Source organism: Monosiga brevicollis, genomic scaffold (assembly GCF_000002865.3).
Source record: "Monosiga brevicollis MX1 MONBRscaffold_11 genomic scaffold, whole genome shotgun sequence".
In the NCBI taxonomy this organism is placed as follows: domain Eukaryota; class Choanoflagellata; order Craspedida; family Salpingoecidae; genus Monosiga; species Monosiga brevicollis.
Window position 1 is genome coordinate 592238 of NW_001865048.1, and position 21663 is coordinate 613900.

The window sequence follows — 21663 nt, forward strand, 5'->3', positions numbered from 1 at the left end:
TCTCTCTCTCTCTCTCAACCAATTCATCCCAAACTCTCTAACCCTCTCAAACCCTCTCTCTCTCAAACTCTCTTCTTGTACACATGTACGTCCAAACCTGAGCTCACTGGCTTCGTCGTCTGGCTTCGCGGCGGTGAATGGTGATGCACCGAGTCAGTGTGTGTGGAGTGTGAACGAGCAGGTGACGGTCTTCGACGACGGGCCTGTCGTTTCGGGTTGAACAAGAGGCGCCAAAGGCCGAGCACCAACCGGCTGGCTGAGCCAGGGCATTGAGGTTCAGGGAATAGCAAACCCAAAGGTCGGTCATTGGCTGGGATTCGCTTCCCCTGCATGGAGCCTTCATCAATTTTATTTTTTTTATTTTTTTCGTCGTGGCTGCTCCAAGGCCTCAGGCATACTGGCCAAGATGGCCTCTTCCAAGCGCAGTAGCAGTCAAGCCGAAGCCATTGATCACGATGAGGAAGACTTCAAGACCCCTTCTGGTGTGTGTCTCGAACCAAGACTCGACAGCTCAGCGCTCCAGGGGGCGCCCGTTCGGTTCGTGGCGCACGCTAATCAGCGCTCTTGTCGGCTCACACAGCTGTCCAGAAGACAAAGCGCACCAAGCGCACCAAGCGAGCCTCAAATGCGACCGCGAACGACGAAGAGGAAACTGAGCGGATTGATTTCGAGGATTCAGACCTGACACGACCGGATATGGGAATCGGCAACACCTGTACGCTCTCTTGCCAGTTGATGACCCATCCAGGCCATTCTTGAGTCCCGTGATTCGCTCGCCGGCATTGCCTGGCCCCTACCTCACAGCCCCGCTTGCCGCGCAGCGAGCTTTGAAACGGACGAATATGGTGCCATCGACATGCGGCATGCACTCGAGCTGAAGCCCGATCACCCCAATCGGCCTATTCTAGTAGTAAGCCCGCCCTTCGCAATCGCATTGTTCCGGCAAACCCGCAAGGCTCACGAGCACTCTGGCTGCATTTGAGCCATAGACTCCAGATGGGCAAATTTTTTTGGAAACTTTTTCCCCCATTTACAAGCAGGCCTATGATTTTCTCATTGCCATTGCTGAGCCCATCTGTCGCCCCGAGCACATTCACGAGTACCGCATCACCTCGTACTCCCTTTACGCCGCCGCTTCAGTTGGTATCCAGACGGACGACATCATGAAGTATCTGGACCGCCTTTGCAAAACCGACCTACCCCTGCCCGTGCGCAAGGACATTCGCACCTGCACTGAGCGTTATGGCAAGGTACGACTGCCTGCCGACACCCCGCCGCTGTGGGCATCGTTTTGTGAGGGCTTCCTTTGTGGTTTGGCTTGCGGGTTTTCCTGCTGCTCCTTCGCTCGTGACGACTGTGGCTGTTGCTTCTTTAATCCTGGCTGGGCTGTGTGTTGCCATTACCAGGTCAAGCTAGTGCTGCGCAGCAACCGCTACATTGTTGAAACCAACGATGAGAAGGCCATCTCGGTACGCCGTCTGGTGCTCCTCCAGGCGCCACCGTCACACACAGGAGGCCTCATACACCATGATTCTTTTTTAGGATTTGCTGAAGAACCCCGTCATTCGCAACGCCAAAATAGACGATAGCGAAGTGCAAGAGCAGCGTGGCGGGGCCCCATCTGCCGATAAGTTTCAGGTGTGGCCAAATACGTAAATGCGTGAATCATCTGCCCACGTGTGCCCTGAGTGAACTTGGAGCTCGGCGCGCTCACAGTGGATACATGAATTCATGCTAAAACCCTGGCGTAGTTTGAGGGCCAGGCGGCTGCCGATGCCGCCCGCCTACGAACATCGCAGGCCCATCAAGAAGATGGTGACGAGTTGTCGGATGAGGCGCTCGTCGCCGCTGCTGATGCCACCGAGGAGGTAGGATGGCTTTTGGACTGGCCATATTCTGGATGGCCTGGGCTCAAGTATTGTACTACATCTGACTTTTTTTTTTTTTCGTCGGTGATGCTGCGCATTGACGCCTGCTCATCGGCTACTTTCAGCTGGCCGCGGTGCCAAAAGACATCCTTGACCTCTATGATCGAGTGGATGAGTTTGCTGCTGACGTAAGTGTGATTGAGCTAGCGCACCTGTTCTTGAGACCACCATCAACTGACCGATGCATGGGCACACAGACGGACAAGACACTCTTCTCCTTTGAAATCAAGAAGGAGCATGTGGAAAGCGTTCAAGCAGAATGTGCTCCATCTCGTCTCGATTACCCTTTGATTGGCGAGTATGACTTTCGGCGCGACCAAAAGCTCCGTGATCTCAAGATTGATCTCAAGCCCACCTGCATTCTGCGGCCCTACCAAGAAAAGTCGCTCAGCAAAATGTTTGGCCGGACGGGCCAAGCACGTTCCGGCATTATCGTGCTACCCTGCGGCGCTGGCAAAACCCTCACTGGTGTGACTGCCGTGTCGACCATCAAAAAACGTGCCATCGTGTTGTGCACCTCCACCGTGGCTGTGGAGCAGTGGTGCTCGGAATTTCGCCGCTGGTGCAATGTCGATCCCAGCATTATCCGCAAGTACGCTGCACAAACCATCTTCGCTGCTTTGATGGGCCAGCACACGTTTGCCTAACCGCACTTCGACACGCATTTATCTCACATGTTTGGGCGTGGTCTGTGGGGGGCTGCATGCATCTATAAAGGTTTACACGCGATGACAAAGAACTACCACCCGAAGATTGTATCATCTGCTGCACGTGAGTTTACCTGTGCGAGGAGCTTTTTACTCTTACCTGTTCCGTCTGGCGTTGTCTCGAGCCCTGCGTCATGAGCAGCTGGAATTGCGTTTGCTCTATCTTAGGTACTCCATGCTGGCGCCAAAGAAGAATCGATCCGAGGAGGCAGCACGCGTAATCAACTTTTTGCGCAAGCGCGAATGGGGCATCATGGTGCTGGACGAGGTTGGCCACCAACACTGGCGCTGTAACCACCCACTCGTCGTGGCGGTGGGCCTATATCACTACGTGACACACTCTCACCCACGTGTATTCCCTTTAGGTGCAAACGGTACCCGCTGCTAAATTTCGAGCCCTCTTGACGGAGATTCCCAGCCACTGCAAACTTGGTCTGACCGCAACGCTGGTCCGCGAGGATGGCAAGATTGATGACCTTCGATTTTTGGTTGGCCCAAAGCTGTATGAGGCCAACTGGATGGATTTACAAGCGGCGGGTCATATCGCCCGCGTACAGTGCATTGAGGTGTGGTGCCGTATGACCGAGGGCTTTTACGAGGAGTACCTCCGTGGGAAGAACCGCATTCATCTCAAGCGGCAGCTTTGCGTATGCAACCCCATCAAGGTTTGACATGTGCCATCTCAACAGAATGATAGTCATCTTGCTGCGCATGACTGATGCATGCGGTTTGATGCTCTAGTTCATGTACTGCGAGTATCTGATCCGACTGCACGAAGCCCGACAAGACAAGATCATCGTCTTTTCTGATGACAAGTTTGCACTTCGTACGCTGGCGATGCAAATGGGCAAGGAGCACATTGATGGCGACGTACCAGATCGCCAACGGCACGATATCATCAACCGCTACAAGACCACCCCCTCCTTCCGGACCATTTTCTTTTCCAAGATTGCCGACAATGCCTTCGATCTGCCAGAAGCCAACGTCCTGATTCAGGTGTGCTCGTGTGTTTGCTGCTGCATAATCCTCTCAGGCAGTCATCAAATGTCCGTTCATGCCACTGAATGTGTGTCCAGATCTCTTCACATGGTGGTTCTCGCCGCCAAGAGGCCCAGCGACTGGGCCGCATTCTACGGTGAGCATGGTTCCACGGCTTTACTTACCCTCCTTTCCTGATCCGGGAGGGTAGGCATCGGGGAGCCGGTGGTTGATCAGTATACAAAATGCTTGTACACTTAAACGATACTCTGGGGACAGCTTTCTCATGCTCGCGTGCACGCTCGACTCTGCAGGAAGAAAAAGAACGACCGGACCAAGCCTGGCGAGTACAACGCTTACTTTTACAGCCTCGTGTCCCAAGACACGCTGGAAATGGCTTATGCCACCAAGCGCCAACGCTTTCTGGTAGACCAAGGTTATGCGTACAAGGCAAGTACTCAAAGTCCTCTGCTGTTTTGTGGTTTGTTTTTTGTTTTGTTTATTGATGGTTTTTTTTTTTTTTTTTTTTTTTTTTTTTTTCCAAAATGTCTTTTCCTTCTTCCAATTTTGTTTTTCCGTGCGTGTGCTTCTTTCTCACTCATCGGCCTCGAAATGGGTTGTGGACCAGAATAGGTGATGAAGTACCTTCCTGGCTTTGAGGACGAAGGGCGCACTAGGCCTTATGCTTTTGGCACTGAGCACAAGCAAACACAGCTCCTTTCTCGCATCTTGGCCAACAAAATGCCGGTCGGTAATTTCTTTCAACCAGCTGCGCTTGCACGATTACGCGCGTGTGGCTTGCATGCTTACCGTTAGGGGTATGGGGTCTGCTGTGCCCAGGATGAGGAGGGACGCACTTCAATTGTTGGTGATGATGACGATGACCTTTACCCGGCTGCCGTGCAACGGCGCGCTACCTCACTTTCGAGCTTCAGCGGCGCTAACAACATGGTCTACCAGGAAATTCGCGCTCGGACGAAGAAAAATGAGTGCGGACTGATCGTTTTGCTTTGCCTTGCCGTGTGTCCCGAATGAAGGTAAACGTGACGACCGTGAAATCTTGTTGTCACTCATGTTCGATTTGATTCGGGCTATGCGGCATTTATAGAATTCCTGCCTGGAAGAAGAAGCTGTTGAAGTAAAAGAATAGAAGCAAAGGCTTGTGCAACGGCTGCGCTTCAGGCGGCCGGACGTGTTAGGAAGAAGTTGTTTTCAAAGGGGAGAAAGGCTAACGCGCTACGCGCGATCGAGGGTCAATAAAACCATGCGATAATCGGACCAAGACAACATTGTTGTGCGTGCTTCTTCAAAGTTGATCCAGGCTGAGGGCCGCTGACCCTTGCTAAGTGAAGGCGATCAGACATCCACAGTCCAAGGAACCGCGCATTGAGGGGAGAGAAAGAGAAGAAAGGCATAAATAAAATAGCACAACAAATGCAAGAAACTGCGGGTCGGAGGCCACATACCGCGCTGTCAGGAGCTCGCGCTGTGCTACGCCATCCGCGTCAATCCGCTCTCGGAGGGCAAAAATGAGTGCATAATGATTCTTGAGGTGGAACAGCAGAACTACGCAGTTTGGCGCGGAAACGATGTCAACCAGGTATGAATGCTTGGTTTCAGCGTCGCCGCGAGTGAAAGTCTTGAGTAAACGAGCAAGTCTGTGCACATACCAGCATTTGGTTGCAAAAAGGCATTCTGTAGGGCATGAAATTGTTGACAAATTTGTTGGGGTGTATCCTGTGATTGTGGCGCCATGAACAACAGAAGCGTTGAGATGCAAGACGATGCGGCCAGCTGCATGAAATTCAAGAAGTGGAAGCCTACCCTTTTGGACAGGACGTGAGGGATAGAGCTCCCGCGGGCTGGCTTGCCCATAAAGGCCTTGGCTTGCAGCGGCAGCTGAATGCCGAAGGAGCATAATTTGTGATGAGGCTGTGATCTGCCAAGGGGCTGTAATGTGAACTTTTAACGGGAGTGGGGATTGGAAAGGCGCACCTGATACTGATCTGCCAGGCGGCGGACAGCGCCCAAAATACCCCAAGTACCGAAAAAGCCCGTGCTTGGTCGTTCACGCTCCAACTTTTCAAGTCCACCGAGGTTGTTGCAGTACTGCAAGAAGCTCTTCCTCCACAAGGGGCTGATGCGGTGTGGAAGCGGTGCCCCATCCTACCCCATATGAGCAGCATGGATCCGTTCAGAGGACGCAGGGAGGTGAGGTGCGCTGGCCCAGCATCCAACGGCATGCATAGGATGCCTAGGCGTTTACCAATGCATCGACAAACGGTACGCACCTGATCCACAGTTGCAGCAGGAACAGGTCGATCGGCCGCCTGACCAGGTAGGAAGATTTCGACTCCATCCACCCTGTCATGCCAATGTCAGCAAGCCACGGGGTTGTTCAACGCACCAGGCGCGCATCAGCAGGTTCGCGGAGCTCCTCAGCCAGTCCTTCTGAACCCTCACAAGCAGGGCTTGGAGGCCAGCTTACTTTGCATCTGTATCGTCATCCTCCTCCTCCGAATTGCCGACAGCGGCTTGATTTTCCTCGCCCCCTGCTTCGTAAGCAACAGCGTTTGCCAGCGGAAACAAGGGGTTGTCGGCATTGCCTTCTGTCGCAATGTCCTGCAAGATGGTGCGCAAGACCTCTTTGATGGTCTTGGCACGGGCTTGGCGTGGCCATTTCATTCCCAGAGATTTGTCCTGGGCTGCCAGGTGAGCTTGCAAGGCCTGTGCCAGCGGCTCCACTGAACAGCCAACGTCGGCATGAAATCTGGAGTGGGTGCGTCATTCAAGCAAAAAGGGTTGTCTGCTGTGAATTAAAGAAAAAAACTGTGTCCTGCTAGCAGTCAAGAGCGAGACGAGGAAGGAACGAACTTGGCAGCATGTGTGGTGAGGCGAGTGCGTAAGATACCCTTGAGCACTTCCACCAGGTCGGCTTGTTGCAAGGCTTTGGGGTCATGGCGACCAATACGCTGCAGTGCATTGTATGCTCCTGCCACCGAAGCTAAAAGCGGCCAAGTCCATGATTAAGCTGCAGCCTACCCCAACAGGGGGATTATCATCCAATCAACCCTCACCTGCAGCACATGCAGGACTGCTCTGTTTCACCCAGCCATTGAGAAGAAAGGTGTTGTAGGCAAAGGAGGCCACAACCTCTGACGGGGGTCCTGAGGCATTTGGACCAAACAAGAGCTCGCTGAGGTTGATGTCTTCCCCGGCATCTGTGTCACGCTCGTAGCCTCCGGCGGCCACTACAGCCTCGGCGGATGGCAGCTTGGCGGCCATGGTTTGCTCAGATGACAGGAAAGTAACGCTATAATCTGCAAAGCCACATCCTGCCGTGAGTGGCCCCAATCCAATGTTCCTTGCCAGCTTTTAAGCTGCTTTGCCTCTTGCTTCTGAACCGAGACGGCCGCACCTCTCACTCCACCAAAGAGAGGCACGATCAGAAAAATCCGAAATTTTGTTGTTTTTTGGTCCAAAATTTTGAATCCTTGACGCCGAAACCATCACTACATTCGCTTGCAGCCAATTCTCGCTGCCAGCTGGACCCACACACACACACACACACACACACACACACACACACACACACACACACACACACACACACACACACACACACACACACACACTGTTCTGATTGTGTGTATCATTTGTGTGTACTTTTGAGCTGTTGTGTTGTTGTTGTTGAGAGAGAGAGAGAGGGGGGGGGCGGTGTGGCGAGGTCAGTCATCGAGAGGCAGCAGGCTTGACAGTACCCGCCAGCCAGCACGAGCAGCAGCTGGGTGTTGGAGGGAAGGGCACGCGTTTGCACATGTGATAACGCTGCTTGGACCTTTTTTTGAGGGAGGGTGTGCATGTGCTTCGGCGGCCTGAAAGAGGTACCAGCTTGATTTGAAGCAGGGATTTGGGCTGGAGTGAGAAGCCACGCCCTCGCTGTGCGAATGATCCTAGATCAAGACTGGGCAGTGCATTACACGGCTCTGCGGTCATCCAATTGGCAACGGGCGCTACAGGCCATGCCCAAGGCACGTTTACAGCGGTGTAAGGGCGGCTGAGCACAGGCGGCCTGTGCACACACCCCTGCCCACCGCAAGGTCGGAAGTATTGGCATTACCTCCCTTCGTGCTTCGTCCCGCCCTCCTGCACGGCCAGCATGGGTAACATGGCGGGACGTTTCAAGGCCGATCAGCCACCTCGAGGCCAACCCATTTTTTTTGGCTCCGTGGTCAAGGTTGGTGTGACTGATCGTCCTCGCCCCGCTGCCCACATCATTATCACCTCACGCTTTGGTCTCCTGCTTTCTTGTCATCTCAGCGCGGCTGGGTGAAAAAGTCGTGGCAGGTTCGTTTCATGGAAGCCTACCCTTCTGGCCTGTACTACTATCGTACCGATTCGGCCGAACTGCCCGAAGATGCTTTGGGGGCACCCATCGCCCCAGCCGGCTTCATTCCGGTGAGCGAGATTGTTTGTGTCATCAAACCCAAGAACATGGAGCGCATCCCAAACATCAACTGGCCCATGAAGAAGCACGATCAAGCGCAATTGACCAACTGTCGCTGGGGTGTGGAAACCTCCATACGCAAATTTTACTTTGTCTCTCCTACCGTTGAGGCTTGCAACGAATGGATTGAGATTGTTTCCACCCTCCTGGGTCAACAAAGAGCGGACCCCACCTCGGCTGGCCTGGCACGCGTACGTTTTTGCTCATGCCATGACCTGTTTTCTTCAACATCGCCGCACTCTGGCCGCTGCCGCGACAGTCCTCAATTTCTCTCCGCCTCGCCAATAATTGTGTAGTTTGCCCCATCCCCCCGTCGGGACCAGGCTGAGACCTACGATCGGCGCAAATCCATGCGCTCTGTTCATGATCAAACAGCTTTCTTCAGGGGTCTCCAGGTGGGTCGTCCCACAGCTTCCCCCCCCCCCCCCCCCCCTCTTTCTCTCTTTGATTTTTGTTGTTGCGTTTTGTTTGTTTTGTTTTGTTTTGTTTGTTTTTTCCTTACCCTGCCACGACTCTAACGTCCAATGTGTCTTCGGGTTGGCTGGTCTGCTCGTCTCACAGAACGTTGAGTCAGATAACGATGATGACGAGGGCAATGATACTGATGACGAGCTTGTCGACATGTCCAGTGGCCACCACCAACCACCAACTCAAGCATCGCACTCGTGATGCGACGCGAGGAAAGAGCGGCGGGGACCTTTAAGAAGGCTTTACCCTTGCCCAGCGCTGGCTCCGTTCGCCGCCACCGCCAGTAGCGTGGCATCGAGCATTCGCTCTCATTCTCATTCTACCAGCTGTCCTGGAATGACCTCAGCCCGAGATCATGCTTTGGAAGCTAATTTAATCGAAAGGCTTGATGAAAGGCATGGCCTGATCACTCGCTCGTGCTAATTCGTTGTTGCTATTTTTCAACCTCAGCTTCTTTTTTCAATTACATAGTGTGACTGTTATTCGGAGAGAAACCAAAGCGGGCCTGCTGATACCCCTAAAACTTGGCTGATTGACACATTCATAACTAAAAGTCAAGGGCTAAAATCATGCCTTGACAACGGAAACAAAAGATGCTTCGAACAACTCGTGACCCCCGAGCAACTTGTAGATCCAACAGGAGGGTCGGGACTAGTGCAAACACACGAGAGAAACAAGCGTGTAAACGCGCAACATTGGCCGGCACATGGATGTAACAGAAAGGATGCCGCGACCAACGATGGATCAAGCTCAGAACCAAGGACTGTGGTTGATGTAGCAGGTCGAGCCGACTTGATTGACCCGCTGCAGCACGCCAGCCGAGATGGGATTGCGACCCAAGCTGGATGTTGCCCACCGCACAACCAGGTGAAGACAGGCCAATGCCCCAGCGTCAGGCATGTCAAAGACTCAGAACAAGCAAGGCAAGGCATACTTGAGCTCGGACAAAGTGGTGTTTGACCTCAACATGCTTTGCAGTGGCTCCTCGCAATCATCTCCCACGTTGTTGTTGTACAGACTGGATCCATACAGCAGCGCGTGAGCAGGAGGCCGTCAACTGGATGCTGTGCCTCGGTGAGCGAAATCCAAAGGGAACGCACTTGAGCAACAGAAGGCTTGAATTTCGTGCCAGCGCATCAAACAGGCATTGAGCGCCTTCCGTCTCGACATTGTTGCTCCACAAGCTGCCGGCATGCAAAGTAACACATGAATACGAGGTCACAGACCAAGGTGTCAACAAGCAAGCCAGGGGCCAGACCTGAGTTCGACCAGGCGGCAGGTTGCAGAGCCCAGGACATTGCCCAACGTAGCTGCTCCGATATTACCAATGCCATTGGCGCCCAAACTGCGGCAGGACAATTGAAATAGAACAGAGCAAGAAGTAACAAGGGTATGCCATTTGAGCCAAGCGCTCGCCCATCCACAACACACACACACACACACACACACACACACACACACACACACACACACACACACACACACACACACACAAAGAGAGAGAGAGAGAGAGAGTGGACTCCGTGCTCGTCAGAAACAGACTTGAGCCGAATAAGCGAGCAGTCACGTAGGCCATTTGCCAATGCGGCACAGCCTTGATCGCCAATGTAGTTGTTGTAAAGACTAAGTACACGAGGCAAAGAAAACAGGCAGATGGGCAACTCGTGAGGGCGGATGTGTGATATGGCACTTTTGTCACCGACACGTACTCGAGATGCTGCAAATGACAAAGTGGGGCTTGAAGTGCGACTGCTATGCTCTCGCAAGCATCAAACTCAATCATATTGGTTTTCAACCTTGGGGCAGAGCGGAATGTGACATGTGAGTGGTCATGAGCGGTTAGAAACAAGCATCGAAAAAGAAAAAAAAAAGTTGTGCTTACACAAGGGAAGTGATTGAATTGGCCTGGGTTAGGGCTTTCATGGCTTGCTCGCAACCTGGCGTCTCCAGTAAATTGTTGGTTAAGCTGCAAATCAAAGAGGCATCACGTAATGAGAGACCATGCCTCAACCCCCGATGAAGATCACGCGAGATTGGTGCAGAGTGACCACCGTACTCGAGCGTCCGAGCAGTTACATTGCCACGTAGAGCCTCCACCATAGTTTCTGCGCCGTCGACTGTCAGACGACGGCGTGACAGACTGTGTACACGCATATGGCGTAGCGGTGAATCAAACACACGCTGGAAGCGAAGCACGCAATGCCAACCAGCTCGCGAGCACGTACTTGACCACGCTTTTGTTAGAGATGAAAGAACGCCAGTAGTCGGAAGTCCAGGAGTTGGCATCAACGGGGGTTAGGACCAGATTACTGAGGGAGATGGTGACGTCGCCGTCCGGGAAGCGAATGAGCACGGCCAGGAAGGTCGCCACCTTGATGATTGAGCTCACAAGCACAACCGACAGAACAAAGGTCTGCGCCTGCACATCGTAGCCCAGCAGGGTGCCCACTCCAAAGACAACCGAGGCAATGGTGGAGAAGGCAAACACACGCCAGCGCTCGGGCTTGTGCTGATTCAAGGGCATGGAAACCATGAGGCCAACACCAAGGCGCGCCAGCAACTCAAACCATGGCATGGCCACCATGTTGCGAAAGGAGTGGCGTTCTGGCAGCAAAAGGAGAAACAGCTCGACCAGAATGTAGGTGACCAGCCCGAGCGCCACCAACGAGGGGCTAGCATAGAGGAAAAAAACGCCCAGGCTGAACGAGCGCGAGAGAATGTCACAGAGAAAGTAGAGATGGACTGCAGCGCCCTGGAGGAACGTAAGGTTGCTGTCACGCTGGAAGGTCGTGAGCAGCTTGCCGCTGACGGTAATGGTGAGGCGAAAGCAGCTGATGCACAAAGAACTGACAATCACCCGCGTGCCGTAGTTCTGGTGGTCCTTGGCCAACGCCAACATGAGGTATGCCTGCAACAGGGACTGTGGGAGAGCTTCCAAAAGAGCTTCAAAGAGGCCGAGGTCACCGGCGGCGCGCTTGGTCATGACAGGATTGCGATCCTTGGTGCAGCTGGACACCAGATAGTAGAGCATGCGAACCTCAAAGAGATTGAGCAGCACCCCCTTCCAACCCATACCGCCTGCTAAGCACATATCGAGCACACACACAAAGAAGACACGGCCTGCGAGGAGAAAGCAGACCAGTCCGGCAATCCGCAAGTCGTGGCTTTGAAAGAGACTGATGACCAGGAGAAAGTCGGAAATGACATCAAAGTAGTAGAGAAGAGCGGAGAACAGCAGGCGGGCAAAGGCACTGGTGTTCACGAGTGGTTTGGCATAGGCCTTTTCATTTTGGTCTGGCTCGATAAACTCGTTGACAATGAGCTGCTCACCGAGCTGTGGCTCGCCTGACACGGTCGAGTCTGGCTCACGATAACGCATGGAGCGGCGCATGTGCATGTTGGCCATGGCCAGAGCACGGTCGGGAAGTCGCAACGTGTCGGTCATGGCATCGGTGCTTCACGCCCCCTACGACTGGCCGACGCAGGGGTCGATGGGCACGAGTGGCTAGAAGACAGAACCAGCAAGCCGCTGATGGCGACCTGATTGCCAAAACCGGCCGGTCATGCGCGTGCCTGTGAACCGCTGACTTTTGTGCCAGGAGCAGCACTCAACATGATCAGAGACTGCACCAGCACTGCTCACTTCCTAGGCCACCCCAAGCGCACTAAGCTTTGTCGCACTGATGCGCGGTCTCAGGCCACACGATGAGCCGGCGAGCGTATCATTCACATGTAAAAAAAAAAAAAAAAAGCAAGCGTCGTGCCAGCTGTGCCGAGTCAGAAACCTCAAACGAAACGGAGTCTGACATCATAAAGTCCAGATAAATCTTCATAAACTCGAACGCGGAGCAAGAAGTGCAAAAGGCCGACTATCATATATGCTTCAAGAACTCACATATCTACGACAAGATTAAAGTGCTTTGGGAGTTACAAACGCGACGAGCTTGCATCAAATGTGCAAAAATTTGGATGCGACAGCATTTCAATTCTGCCCAAAGGGTGTTTGAGGAGGTGGTGCTCGCACACACACACACACTCGCACACACAAGGCCACAGGGGGGCTCGAAGCCTCACACAACGAATGACTGTAGTACAGAACGTGAAACTGGCAGGAAAGCCAAGCAAGACACGAAAACAGGGGGAAGTATAGAATAAAGGCCAGTCTGGCCTGCAAACGTAACAACAAAGCAGGAGGAGACATCATACAATGGAGGACACAAGAAGATCAACACACAATCTCAGCTGCGGCATGTCGCAGACACCACACGCAGACCATGAAACATATCCAAACCAACGCGCGCGCACACACACACACACACACACACACACAGGCCTATGCTACAAGAATGCCGGCAGATCATTGCACCAGTGCGGCCAGGGCCTGTTGCGTGTCTTCTCCCATCAATGGGTGTAAGAGCTGTTGATTGAGCTCGCAAGCCTGGTTTAGCGTAAGGGGCGCTGAGCCCAGCGAAAGGCCATCGTGAAGCTCATCGGTGGGCGCCCACGAACGGCTGGCAAACAGGTCCGCAGAGCACGTGACCAACGGCTCCTGGCCGGCCGCAGTGCCCATGTGCGCGTAGTGGCTGGCAGATGATGTGGGCAATGTTGGGGCAAGAAGCATGTCCAAGGGAGGTAAAGGCTCCTCCGAGGTCATGGGCCAGCCATAGAATAGCTCAATAGTGGCAGGTTGTCCCAGTTGTTCCAGTAGGGCAGCAATAGACATATGCTCGTCAAGGCATGGGGATTGACTTGCAGAGTCGCCGGCAAAAAGCGCCAACGACTCGATGCCATCAAGTGGACCCTTGCGCGTTAGATATTGCCTGAACAGAAACAGTGTGGTGCCATTGACAACATCAGGGCCACATTTACTGTGAGCTACAACGACAGATGCGCAACTGGATGAACAAAGCACAAGGTACCAGCAGTAACGTACCGCAGTAAGTTCTGAACTTTCTCGACGCTCTTGTGCAGCTTGAGGACGACGCGAAGCTGAGCTTTTTGACCAATTGACCGAACGCGTTGCTCGGTAGCGTCATCATGGGGTATGAAGACGCAACTGATATCCGCACGCGGAGAGGTGGCAAGCGCGCGGTGTCCCAACGATAAATCCGTATCCATAGGAGAAGGGGTCGACGGCATGGGGTCAGTGCCCTGTGACTCCAGAAACATGGGCCCGAGGGATCGAGCTGGAGCTGGAGCTGGGTGTGACACAGCTGCTGATGCCAAGGTAGCGGGTGCAGGCGCCGCGATCGAGGCGGAGCGTGCCGCACTGGACGTCGACATGTGCGTGCTGGTGACTGCCTTGGCCTCACGAGTGGCCTTTGCATCCGGGGATGGCTGGGTAAGCAGTCCAGACGAGGACGTGGTCGGGGACGTGGTTGACATGGTTGAGCGCCTGGTGGGTGCTTTAAGGATGGGCGGGGTTTGCAGTACCAGAGCGTCTGTGACACTCTTGGGTCGCTTCGAGCTGTCCCGGTTGCCCTCAGGTTCAGGGGTGTGCACGCGTTTTGGGCCACCCACAGAGGACGATTGTGCCTGAGAAGGCGAGAGTAGATCGGGACCAGCTTGACTGGGCGAGAGATCCGATGGTGGGTCAAGGTCGAGATCCCAGCCGTCAAGATCGAGATCAAAGTCGAGATCGTTGTCGTCGCTGCCCGAAGCGGGCGAGCCGTGGGGTTGATTTTGGGCAGCCTTGACGGGAGACACTGCATCCGATGCCACTGATCCTAGGGGTTCTGCTGCCTCGCTGCCGCATCGCCATACCAACATGCAAAAAGCAGGTCAAAGAAACTGTCTCGGCACAAACATACATGTATGCACCCGCCTCCATCCCATTTGCTCGCTGGACATGGAAGACTTACGCACGAACATGCCCAATGACCTTTTCCACCTCTTGCAGCAAGGCAGAGCGTGACCCACAACGCTTCAGCAAAGCGAAGAGAACATCCTATGTGCCGCATTGGGGTGCCCGAGATATGAGAACCAATGAGCTTTCCAACGCATGGTGGGACGAGAAGAGCAGAGCAAGCAAAGAGCGTTTGGCAACAAAGCAAGCAGCATGCCTTCAACCGGATGAAGGACGTCATAGAATCAGACAGGCGGGCGGGCAAGGGTCAGGACAACCGCAGACAGTCGACGACACATACGGTATGTGAATCAAGGATGTGATCGAGGGCCAGGTCATCATGGGTCAGGCCCTGCCAAAAGGGACTGGCGTCGCTAGACGTGGCCGTCTTGAGCGAGACAGAAGTGGAAGACTCTTCTGTCTTTTCGGTTTTGCTCTGTGCAAGAGTAGAATACAATATCGCAGGGGTGAGCAGAGCGCCCAGCAGAAAAGAGGGAGGGAAGCAAGAAGGTCTCGAGTGACCGAAGAGGATTGACGCACCAAGGCGGTGGAGGGCACGGTGGTTTGAAGCCGAAGAGTTTGCTTGGCGCGGTTGCGCACAAAAGTTGTAGAGCCGTGGTTGATGATCTGAGAGAGAAGCTTGCCAAAGGCCTTGTGCAACTGCAATCATGGCAAGACAGTCAGTCTACATGACGAGTTTTCCAATGGGTCGGACTCAAGGACCGAAGGACCCAAGAGTCTGCGGCAACATTCCTTAAAGGAAAGGCGGGGGCAGGCTGGGGACGCACAAGAGCAGAGGCAAGACGAGTACATTTGCTCACTTTTTCGTCAGCAATGGGCGCACTGTCCTCATCAACGGGCTTTTTACACGCCTTGGTCAACCGGCTGCGAAGAGTTCGATAGTTCATGAGCCATCTGTGTTGGCAGAGCAAGGTCCAGCAAGAGGTGAGTGTTCGAGTAATAAAGAGCCTGAATGACCATGATACTGCGCAGAGTGCCTACTGACTTGAGTTCATCCTCGCGACTGAGGGTCAGGTCCGCTGCGCGCATTGGAAAAAAAAACGGGTGGTAAAGTGAGCCAAGTGGTCCCCAAACCTTCAAGACCTGAGCAGTGTTGCCCGCAAGGCAACCCGCATTCGGACAAAGGAGAAAGGAAGATCAGATGGTTGACGTACGGCAGTTGAGATGAACTTTGATACGCTTGAGAAGGCGATAGTAGCATTGGCGCACTTGCTTCTTGTGCTTGCCCATTTTTCGAGAGATGCGATCCCAGTCGCGACCATACTGTGGAAGCGGCACGGAAGCAGGCGATGCGGCACATCAGCAACCAATGGGGCAAGTTTTGAAGAAAACCCCAGTATCGAGCCGCCGATGAAGAACGCGGCTGAGCAAGGGGAAGCATGCTGAAACAGAACACGTCACATGCAACATGGAGCCCGAAACACAGCACTCGCACGATCAGGAAAGCAAAGAAAGCCCCTCTTCAAAAAAAACGAGAGACCACGCCACAATGTCAAGAAAGACAAAATGGTTGAGGACTTTGTTCACAAAAAGGAACAAGGGAGAAGGGTACAAGCCCAAGCTTTCCGGGTGCGCGAGGAAAAGACACAAAGCAAGTTGGTTGAGGAAACTGGGGATGTGAGCGTGCCACCAACCGTCGTGGCATATTTGAGGAACAAGTCTTGATCACGGTGGGTCCATGGAGTAAGCTTGGGTTGGTCAGCCTTGGCATTGGCAGCGGTATCCTCATGACCAGAGTTGCTGGATTGCAAATCCATGATTTTGGAATGAGAAGTGCAGGCGGCGGCCCCTCCAACTTCGGCTTGCCCGGGCCCCAGGGTGGTCATCGCCATTCCGAGCTCGGGCGTGCGTGACGGTGGTCACCGACGCACAAGGCGAGGGGCAAAGCGTGTGGTGCCTGGGACTGGGTTAAGACATAGGCAAGAGCAATCGGGCCATGGAAAGGCAGACCACCATGAGTATCAAAGCGATGGCCGAGCTCAAGAAAACAACCCGTTGCCATGATGGCGGCAACGGCGGTGGGGGTGGCGATGTGTATCTCCTCGAACAAAGGGGCGAAGGTGCTTACGGTGGTGGATAGGATCGAAAATAGGGCATCAACCTTCAACGCTAGCCAAGCCCTCTGCCCCAAAACAAACCAACACGGGCAGCGAGTGGACAGGAAACAAAAACCACAGATGTAAATGTCCGTTACACCATTCCTCCTCTCTCCTGATGAGTGTTTGACCTCTTCAGCACCCCAGCCAGCACCAACTCCCCGCCGGTCGCTCGCAAAGCCCAACAAGCGATAAAAAAAAAAATAAACTTACACACGCTCTTGCCCTCTCTCTCTCTCTCTCTTGTGTTGTGGAGATGTTGAAAATCTCTCTCTCACTCTCTCTCTTGTCGTTGTAACGGCTATATTGTCAGACATTTTGTGACGTTGAGGAGAGAGGGTTTGTAACGGTCGGTAGTTTGCTTTTCGTGTGCAATCCGTACTGATTTGACAGGTGCGGCTTTCTTTGCATGGCGTCGGCCATCAACTTTTTATTCGCCCTCGGGCTTGTCCAAGGTCGTGTCGTAGCGACGAATCAAGGTGGCCTGAGTTACCGAAGCCGTGTTTTCGTTCTGGCTGAACGCATAGCCCAGGTACGTCATGTCCGCAGCATCGCTCTGCGTGCCAAAAATCTGTTTCGATATGGTACAAGAAAGACAAAAGGAGCAAGATGAGTTAGCTTCAGGTCGGTTTCAGTCGCCCACGGGAAAAGTGAGCCATGTGCGGTCCAAAGGCGCGCCTTACGTCGGGCATCTGTGGGATAACTGCGCTTCGCTGTTCTTGGGCCTGAAGCCGGTCTTCCTCCGTGGGATACAAAAACTTGCGCATCATCAACCAACTATACAAACCCACACCCCCAGTGCAACACCCCATAAATGCGCCGTCAGCGTTTTCATCACGGAGAGACAGCCTGTCCACCCAGCTTGCCGCGCTGCACACAAGTCCACAGCGCAACATACATGGCGTCGCGATACAAGGCCAAGACAGGGAAGAGGAGAAAGCTGAACCACACCAGCGCTGATCGATACATTTGCGTGTCCACGCCATACACCTGTTCCGGCCAATGAGCTGACACCGCGTACCCCACAAAATCACAGCCGGGCACACCGTTCGCGCGCCACGAACCTCATATCCAATGCCGCCAAAGGCATTGGACGCCCAGAGACGAAAGTAGATGAGCGTGAAAATAATCCAGATCTGCTCTCATGTAACACCAGACGACAACAACCCGGCGCGATGGTGAGCGCTCGCGGCACCTGCGTGCACCACCTTTGCGGGGCCAGGCAGCAATTTTGACCTTCCTACTTACCAGAACCGAGCCCCACAGGAAGATATGGGTATACTTGGTCCATGAATTGATAACCATCGCAGCCTGCCCGATGGCAAACCATTAGGCTGTTGCACTGAACGATGGCTATCACATGGGCGGCTACGAGGAACAGCAGCTCTGCAAAAAGCACAAACCTTCAAAATGACCGTGTAGATCACAATGCTATACACGACGTGGCCAAAAAACCATTGCCCTGTCACTGTACCATCATTCTGGATATTGTCATGCTTGAATGCTGCAAAACCCAAGACCAAACAAGAGGCTTTAGCACCGCGAGACGTCACCCTCTTGTCCATGAACGGCTGCCTCGCATCAACCGGGCACAAATCCACGTACCTTCCAACGGCAGCCAGTACAACAAGAGACTGTGGTAGATTGAATTCAGGGTCCAGCCCCAAAATACCCACGTATTGAAGTTCTGTCGCTTCTGCCCGTATTGGTAGAGCGACGGGATCTGTTCAGATAAAAACCCCGAGACGAGCCGGGCCATGTCGATAAGAATCATGCGCGCGCACACACACCGACGAGCATTCGCAGCGCCCATCCTAGTGCATCTGCCCCAACACGTACGCTCATCAAAGTGCTTGCGCTCAAGTGTTGATCAAACACGCCAATGGCCAGCGGTGGGAGCAGCGTAAAGGCCACGTTGTACGCGGACAGCGTCCATTTTTCGAACAAGATTTGACCCGAGAAGCCATTGTCAAAGGCAAACCAGAGCTGTAACGGCGTTGATCACACATGCGCCGATGAGCTGACCTATCTCCTTGCCCCCGTGCACTCCATTGACCCCAGCAAGCACGAGTCGGAACACACAGCCCCCGCGCACATGCGCGCGCACTGGCAAATGGACGTACTTCCATCAAGTAGAGTGCAATATTCTTCCAGAAGGAGTAGAGGATGAGCATGGTGATGCGGCGATAGCTCCAGGCACCATGCACCAAAAGAAGCTTTTTGAGAAAGCGAAATTGCCCTACGCTGTAATCGGCTGAGCGTGCCGCCTGCAGCCCCTCTTTGCCACTGATACCCACGCCCACGTGCGCTGCTTGAATCATGCCCACGTCGTTGGCCCCATCACCAATTGCTAACGTGATGGCCGCCTCTGACTCTTTCACCGCTCTGCGGCCCAGCAGCACATCAAGGCGTCAGAGCGAGCCAAATCGAATGCATGCCAACTGCAAGAGCGCCTCGACAAACCGTACCGCACGATTTCGGCCTTTTGCAGAGGTGACACTCGGCACGCGATGACTGCTTTGCAGAGCTTGGCCAGCTCCAGCCAGCGATCCAGCAACCTGCGCCAAAAAAAAAGCGACAATGTTGAACAGAAAAAACAATGGCACGGAATCTGTTGGGGTGTCCCGTATGACGCCACCAATCAGTTTAAAGTCTGTCGTTGCACTGGCTTGCATAAACTTCAAGCCGCCCACACGTACGCTGGTGTAAGAGCAAACTCGAGCGTGCCTCGATCAATGATCATGGCCAGCTTGGTCTGCTCGTCGGACCGACGGTAGGTCTGGAGCTGCTCATCCAGCCATCGAGCGCAGTCGCTGTGTGTGTACTCGTTGGCAACAAGCAGCGTCATTTGTGATGTCAAAAGGCGACAAGAGAAGCCAATGTTAATGGCCGTCTCCTGCTTGTCGCCGGTGCACACCCAAATCTTGATGCCTGCTTGCGCCAGAGCCTGAATCGTCTCTGGGACCCCCTCTTGTAGCCGATCCTCAATGGCTGTGGCTCCCAGCAAGAAGAGGTTGCTCTCAATCTGCGAGCGAGTTTGTGCGAACACAAGGGATGATGAGAGCATGCGACTGAGCAAGATTGAGCCCGGTCACCAACACCTTGAATGTGCGAGCCAATGTGAACCGGGTTCGTTTTACTACGGTAAACGTGCCTGTTCAGCAGCCTCGTCCAGCTTCTCCGCTCGATTTGTCAGCGCAGTAGCGGCAGCCTCATAAACTTTGCTCCATTCTGCGTATCTGGCCTCATCGATTTCAGCCACGGCCAGGCACAAAGTTCGCAGTCCATCCGACGCAAAAACCTGTAAAAGTGCACCCCACGTTTGTCATGTTACGGCTAGACTCTTTACCAACTGAGCATCGTCCAAAACCACCCATGCTCATCAGCAGGTACCTTGAGATGCTGCGTCGTGGCGTCTTGAAAGGGTTGATTGGGCGCAAGCCGCTCATAGATGACATTGTCAGCACCCTTGCAGTATAATTTGATCTTGCCATGTGGCGTTCGCACAATGACCGACATGCGCTAAGAACACAAGGTACAGTCAGCACACTGTGCGACCCAAGCTTCCCCATGATGACGCAAGGACGAGCGAGAGTGCTAAAAGTCACAGGCAGCAGCGGGCTACACGCCAGAACCAGCGCGCGACGAGGCGCCTCCACCATGAAACGGCACGAAATGCTTCGCCCACATCACCCACCTTGCGCGTGCTATTGAATTCAAGAACATTGAGAATCTCGTACTTCTCGTCCCGGCCCAGCGCATTGATCTGCACGCTCTCCGGCTGGCGAACATTGAAAGAAAATCCTAGGCGCTTTACGGCCTCAACCAGCGCCGACTCGTCGGGGGAGGCGGCCTGGTTGGCAAGCGTGTGAGGGGTCAGAGAACCTGTTTTGTCCCTTCAATACTAAGATGAGCCGCAGCTTACTTGATAAATAATCACGCCAGAATCATGCCGGTCGCGCTCGGGGACGACAGTGTGACACACAGCGAGGAGAGTGAGATACTCGCGGATAACCGAGGCAGTGGGGTGCTGATTGGTCAAATTGTCGAGCAAGGCTGGATCATTGAAACGCAACGACACGTTCTCCTGCCGTCCCAACCAGCATGCGCAATGGACCGGAATAAGGCCAGACTAAGTCCGGTGCAAAGATTGCTACAGCCACAACTAGCTCGGAACTGGGCGCGATGTCGTGTAAGTCTGCAAGCTGAGGACAGGCGTGTACCTCCTGATGATTGTTCTCGTAGCAAATGCCGGCGACTGAACACTTGAGTAAGAGCATTTCATTCTGAGTCAATGTGCCAGTCTTGTCGCTGAAAATATACTGCACTTGACCCAGCTCCTCGTTGAGCGCCGAGGTTTGTGCCCGCGGGGGCGTGTCGCTTTCCTCGTGGTACATGTCCAAATCGTTGTTGATAAACACGAGCGCTGCTTGCAACGAATGGGCGGTGGTGCAGGTGCAACGTCAGAAATATTTGTCAAAGGAGTGTACTTGTGTCTCGTAGCACCTTGTGTCACGAGAGACTCCATACCTTGAAAATATTTGACGATATCCAATGTAATGATCAGCGAGATTGGGCTGCCGTCATCAGTGCCAATTACCATCCGCATACAAACTGACTTGAGTCGGGCACTTGCACACACGCACACATACTCACACACACAGCAACATGGGACAAGAAACCTGCTCAGAGCAGCAGCGCATGCCCACTCGAGCATGAGATGAGACGCACATTAGATTGTTGTAGAGGATGATAAAGGTGAAAAAAGTGAGCCAAGGGCTGAGCGGCTTTTCTTGCTCAAAACTACATTTGTTGCAAAGAGTTGCCGTTGGTCAAAGGATTCTACCCAAGCACATCCACGCTACAACTGATGGCTGTGCAAATCCACAGAACGCACCCAAGGTACCAATCGCTTGAGCGGTGCCGATGAGTCCAAACAGCATAGACAATAGTACTGATGGCGTTGAGCGAAATTTGCATCGTCCATGCCAAAGGTGCATGGCGCGTGAAGAGGAAGGCTGGATTGAGGTGGAGATGATTTCAAGGGCACCGCCAGTCCGCGCCGGTCCGCGGGCGGGCAAAAAAAAAAAAAAAAAAAAAAAAAAAAAAAAGC

At 53.6% G+C, this 21663-nt stretch overlaps 6 protein-coding genes across 6 annotated transcripts in view; 2 read left to right on the forward strand and 4 right to left on the reverse strand.

Moving 5' to 3' along the window:
• Positions 1–406: 406 nt before the first annotated feature.
• Positions 407–4648, forward strand: MONBRDRAFT_32554 (uncharacterized protein; the record flags this gene model as incomplete). The annotated part of the gene is made up of 17 exons (XM_001746026.1): positions 407–482; positions 581–715; positions 822–910; positions 990–1250; positions 1407–1469; positions 1543–1638; positions 1752–1868; positions 1994–2056; positions 2126–2520; positions 2646–2699; positions 2804–2903; positions 3001–3300; positions 3377–3631; positions 3712–3770; positions 3928–4039; positions 4247–4360; positions 4430–4648. The coding sequence occupies 17 exons, from the start codon at positions 407–409 to the stop codon at positions 4646–4648; spliced, it is 2508 nt and encodes an 835-aa protein (XP_001746078.1).
• Positions 4649–5578: 930 nt separating this feature from the next.
• On the reverse strand, positions 5579–6898 carry MONBRDRAFT_25737 (uncharacterized protein; the record flags this gene model as incomplete). Its single annotated transcript, XM_001746175.1, has 5 exons — positions 5579–5779; positions 5905–5977; positions 6102–6383; positions 6488–6617; positions 6691–6898. The coding sequence occupies 5 exons, from the start codon at positions 6896–6898 to the stop codon at positions 5579–5581; spliced, it is 894 nt and encodes a 297-aa protein (XP_001746227.1).
• An 874-nt stretch (positions 6899–7772) lies between these two features.
• Positions 7773–8789, forward strand: MONBRDRAFT_8521 (uncharacterized protein; the record flags this gene model as incomplete). Its single annotated transcript, XM_001746027.1, has 3 exons — positions 7773–7850; positions 7934–8311; positions 8682–8789. 3 exons carry the CDS (start codon positions 7773–7775, stop codon positions 8787–8789), a joined length of 564 nt encoding a protein of 187 aa, XP_001746079.1.
• Positions 8790–9338: 549 nt separating this feature from the next.
• On the reverse strand, positions 9339–12033 carry MONBRDRAFT_25739 (uncharacterized protein; the record flags this gene model as incomplete). Its single annotated transcript, XM_001746176.1, has 9 exons — positions 9339–9429; positions 9523–9606; positions 9689–9772; positions 9847–9933; positions 10020–10211; positions 10298–10384; positions 10471–10554; positions 10645–10728; positions 10814–12033. The coding sequence occupies 9 exons, from the start codon at positions 12031–12033 to the stop codon at positions 9339–9341; spliced, it is 2013 nt and encodes a 670-aa protein (XP_001746228.1).
• A 912-nt stretch (positions 12034–12945) lies between these two features.
• MONBRDRAFT_8523 (uncharacterized protein) lies at positions 12946–16286 on the reverse strand (the record flags this gene model as incomplete). Its single annotated transcript, XM_001746177.1, has 8 exons — positions 12946–13408; positions 13522–14279; positions 14735–14869; positions 14974–15093; positions 15255–15348; positions 15440–15473; positions 15609–15717; positions 16089–16286. 8 exons carry the CDS (start codon positions 16284–16286, stop codon positions 12946–12948), a joined length of 1911 nt encoding a protein of 636 aa, XP_001746229.1.
• A 694-nt stretch (positions 16287–16980) lies between these two features.
• Positions 16981–21663, reverse strand: part of MONBRDRAFT_8524 (uncharacterized protein) — a gene marked incomplete at both ends in the record, with an annotated part of 18281 nt that continues 13598 nt past the window's right edge. Inside the window, 19 exons of the mRNA XM_001746178.1 lie at positions 16981–17061; positions 17139–17290; positions 17408–17540; positions 17615–17686; positions 17799–17861; positions 17954–18054; positions 18156–18273; positions 18390–18536; positions 18674–18935; positions 19019–19108; positions 19250–19567; positions 19694–19851; positions 19944–20072; positions 20248–20403; positions 20476–20606; positions 20668–20976; positions 21081–21127; positions 21282–21353; positions 21397–21462. Of these exons, the coding sequence (XP_001746230.1) occupies positions 16981–17061; positions 17139–17290; positions 17408–17540; positions 17615–17686; positions 17799–17861; positions 17954–18054; positions 18156–18273; positions 18390–18536; positions 18674–18935; positions 19019–19108; positions 19250–19567; positions 19694–19851; positions 19944–20072; positions 20248–20403; positions 20476–20606; positions 20668–20976; positions 21081–21127; positions 21282–21353; positions 21397–21462 (2605 nt within the window). The remainder of the gene's footprint in view (positions 17062–17138; positions 17291–17407; positions 17541–17614; positions 17687–17798; positions 17862–17953; positions 18055–18155; positions 18274–18389; positions 18537–18673; positions 18936–19018; positions 19109–19249; positions 19568–19693; positions 19852–19943; positions 20073–20247; positions 20404–20475; positions 20607–20667; positions 20977–21080; positions 21128–21281; positions 21354–21396; positions 21463–21663) is intronic.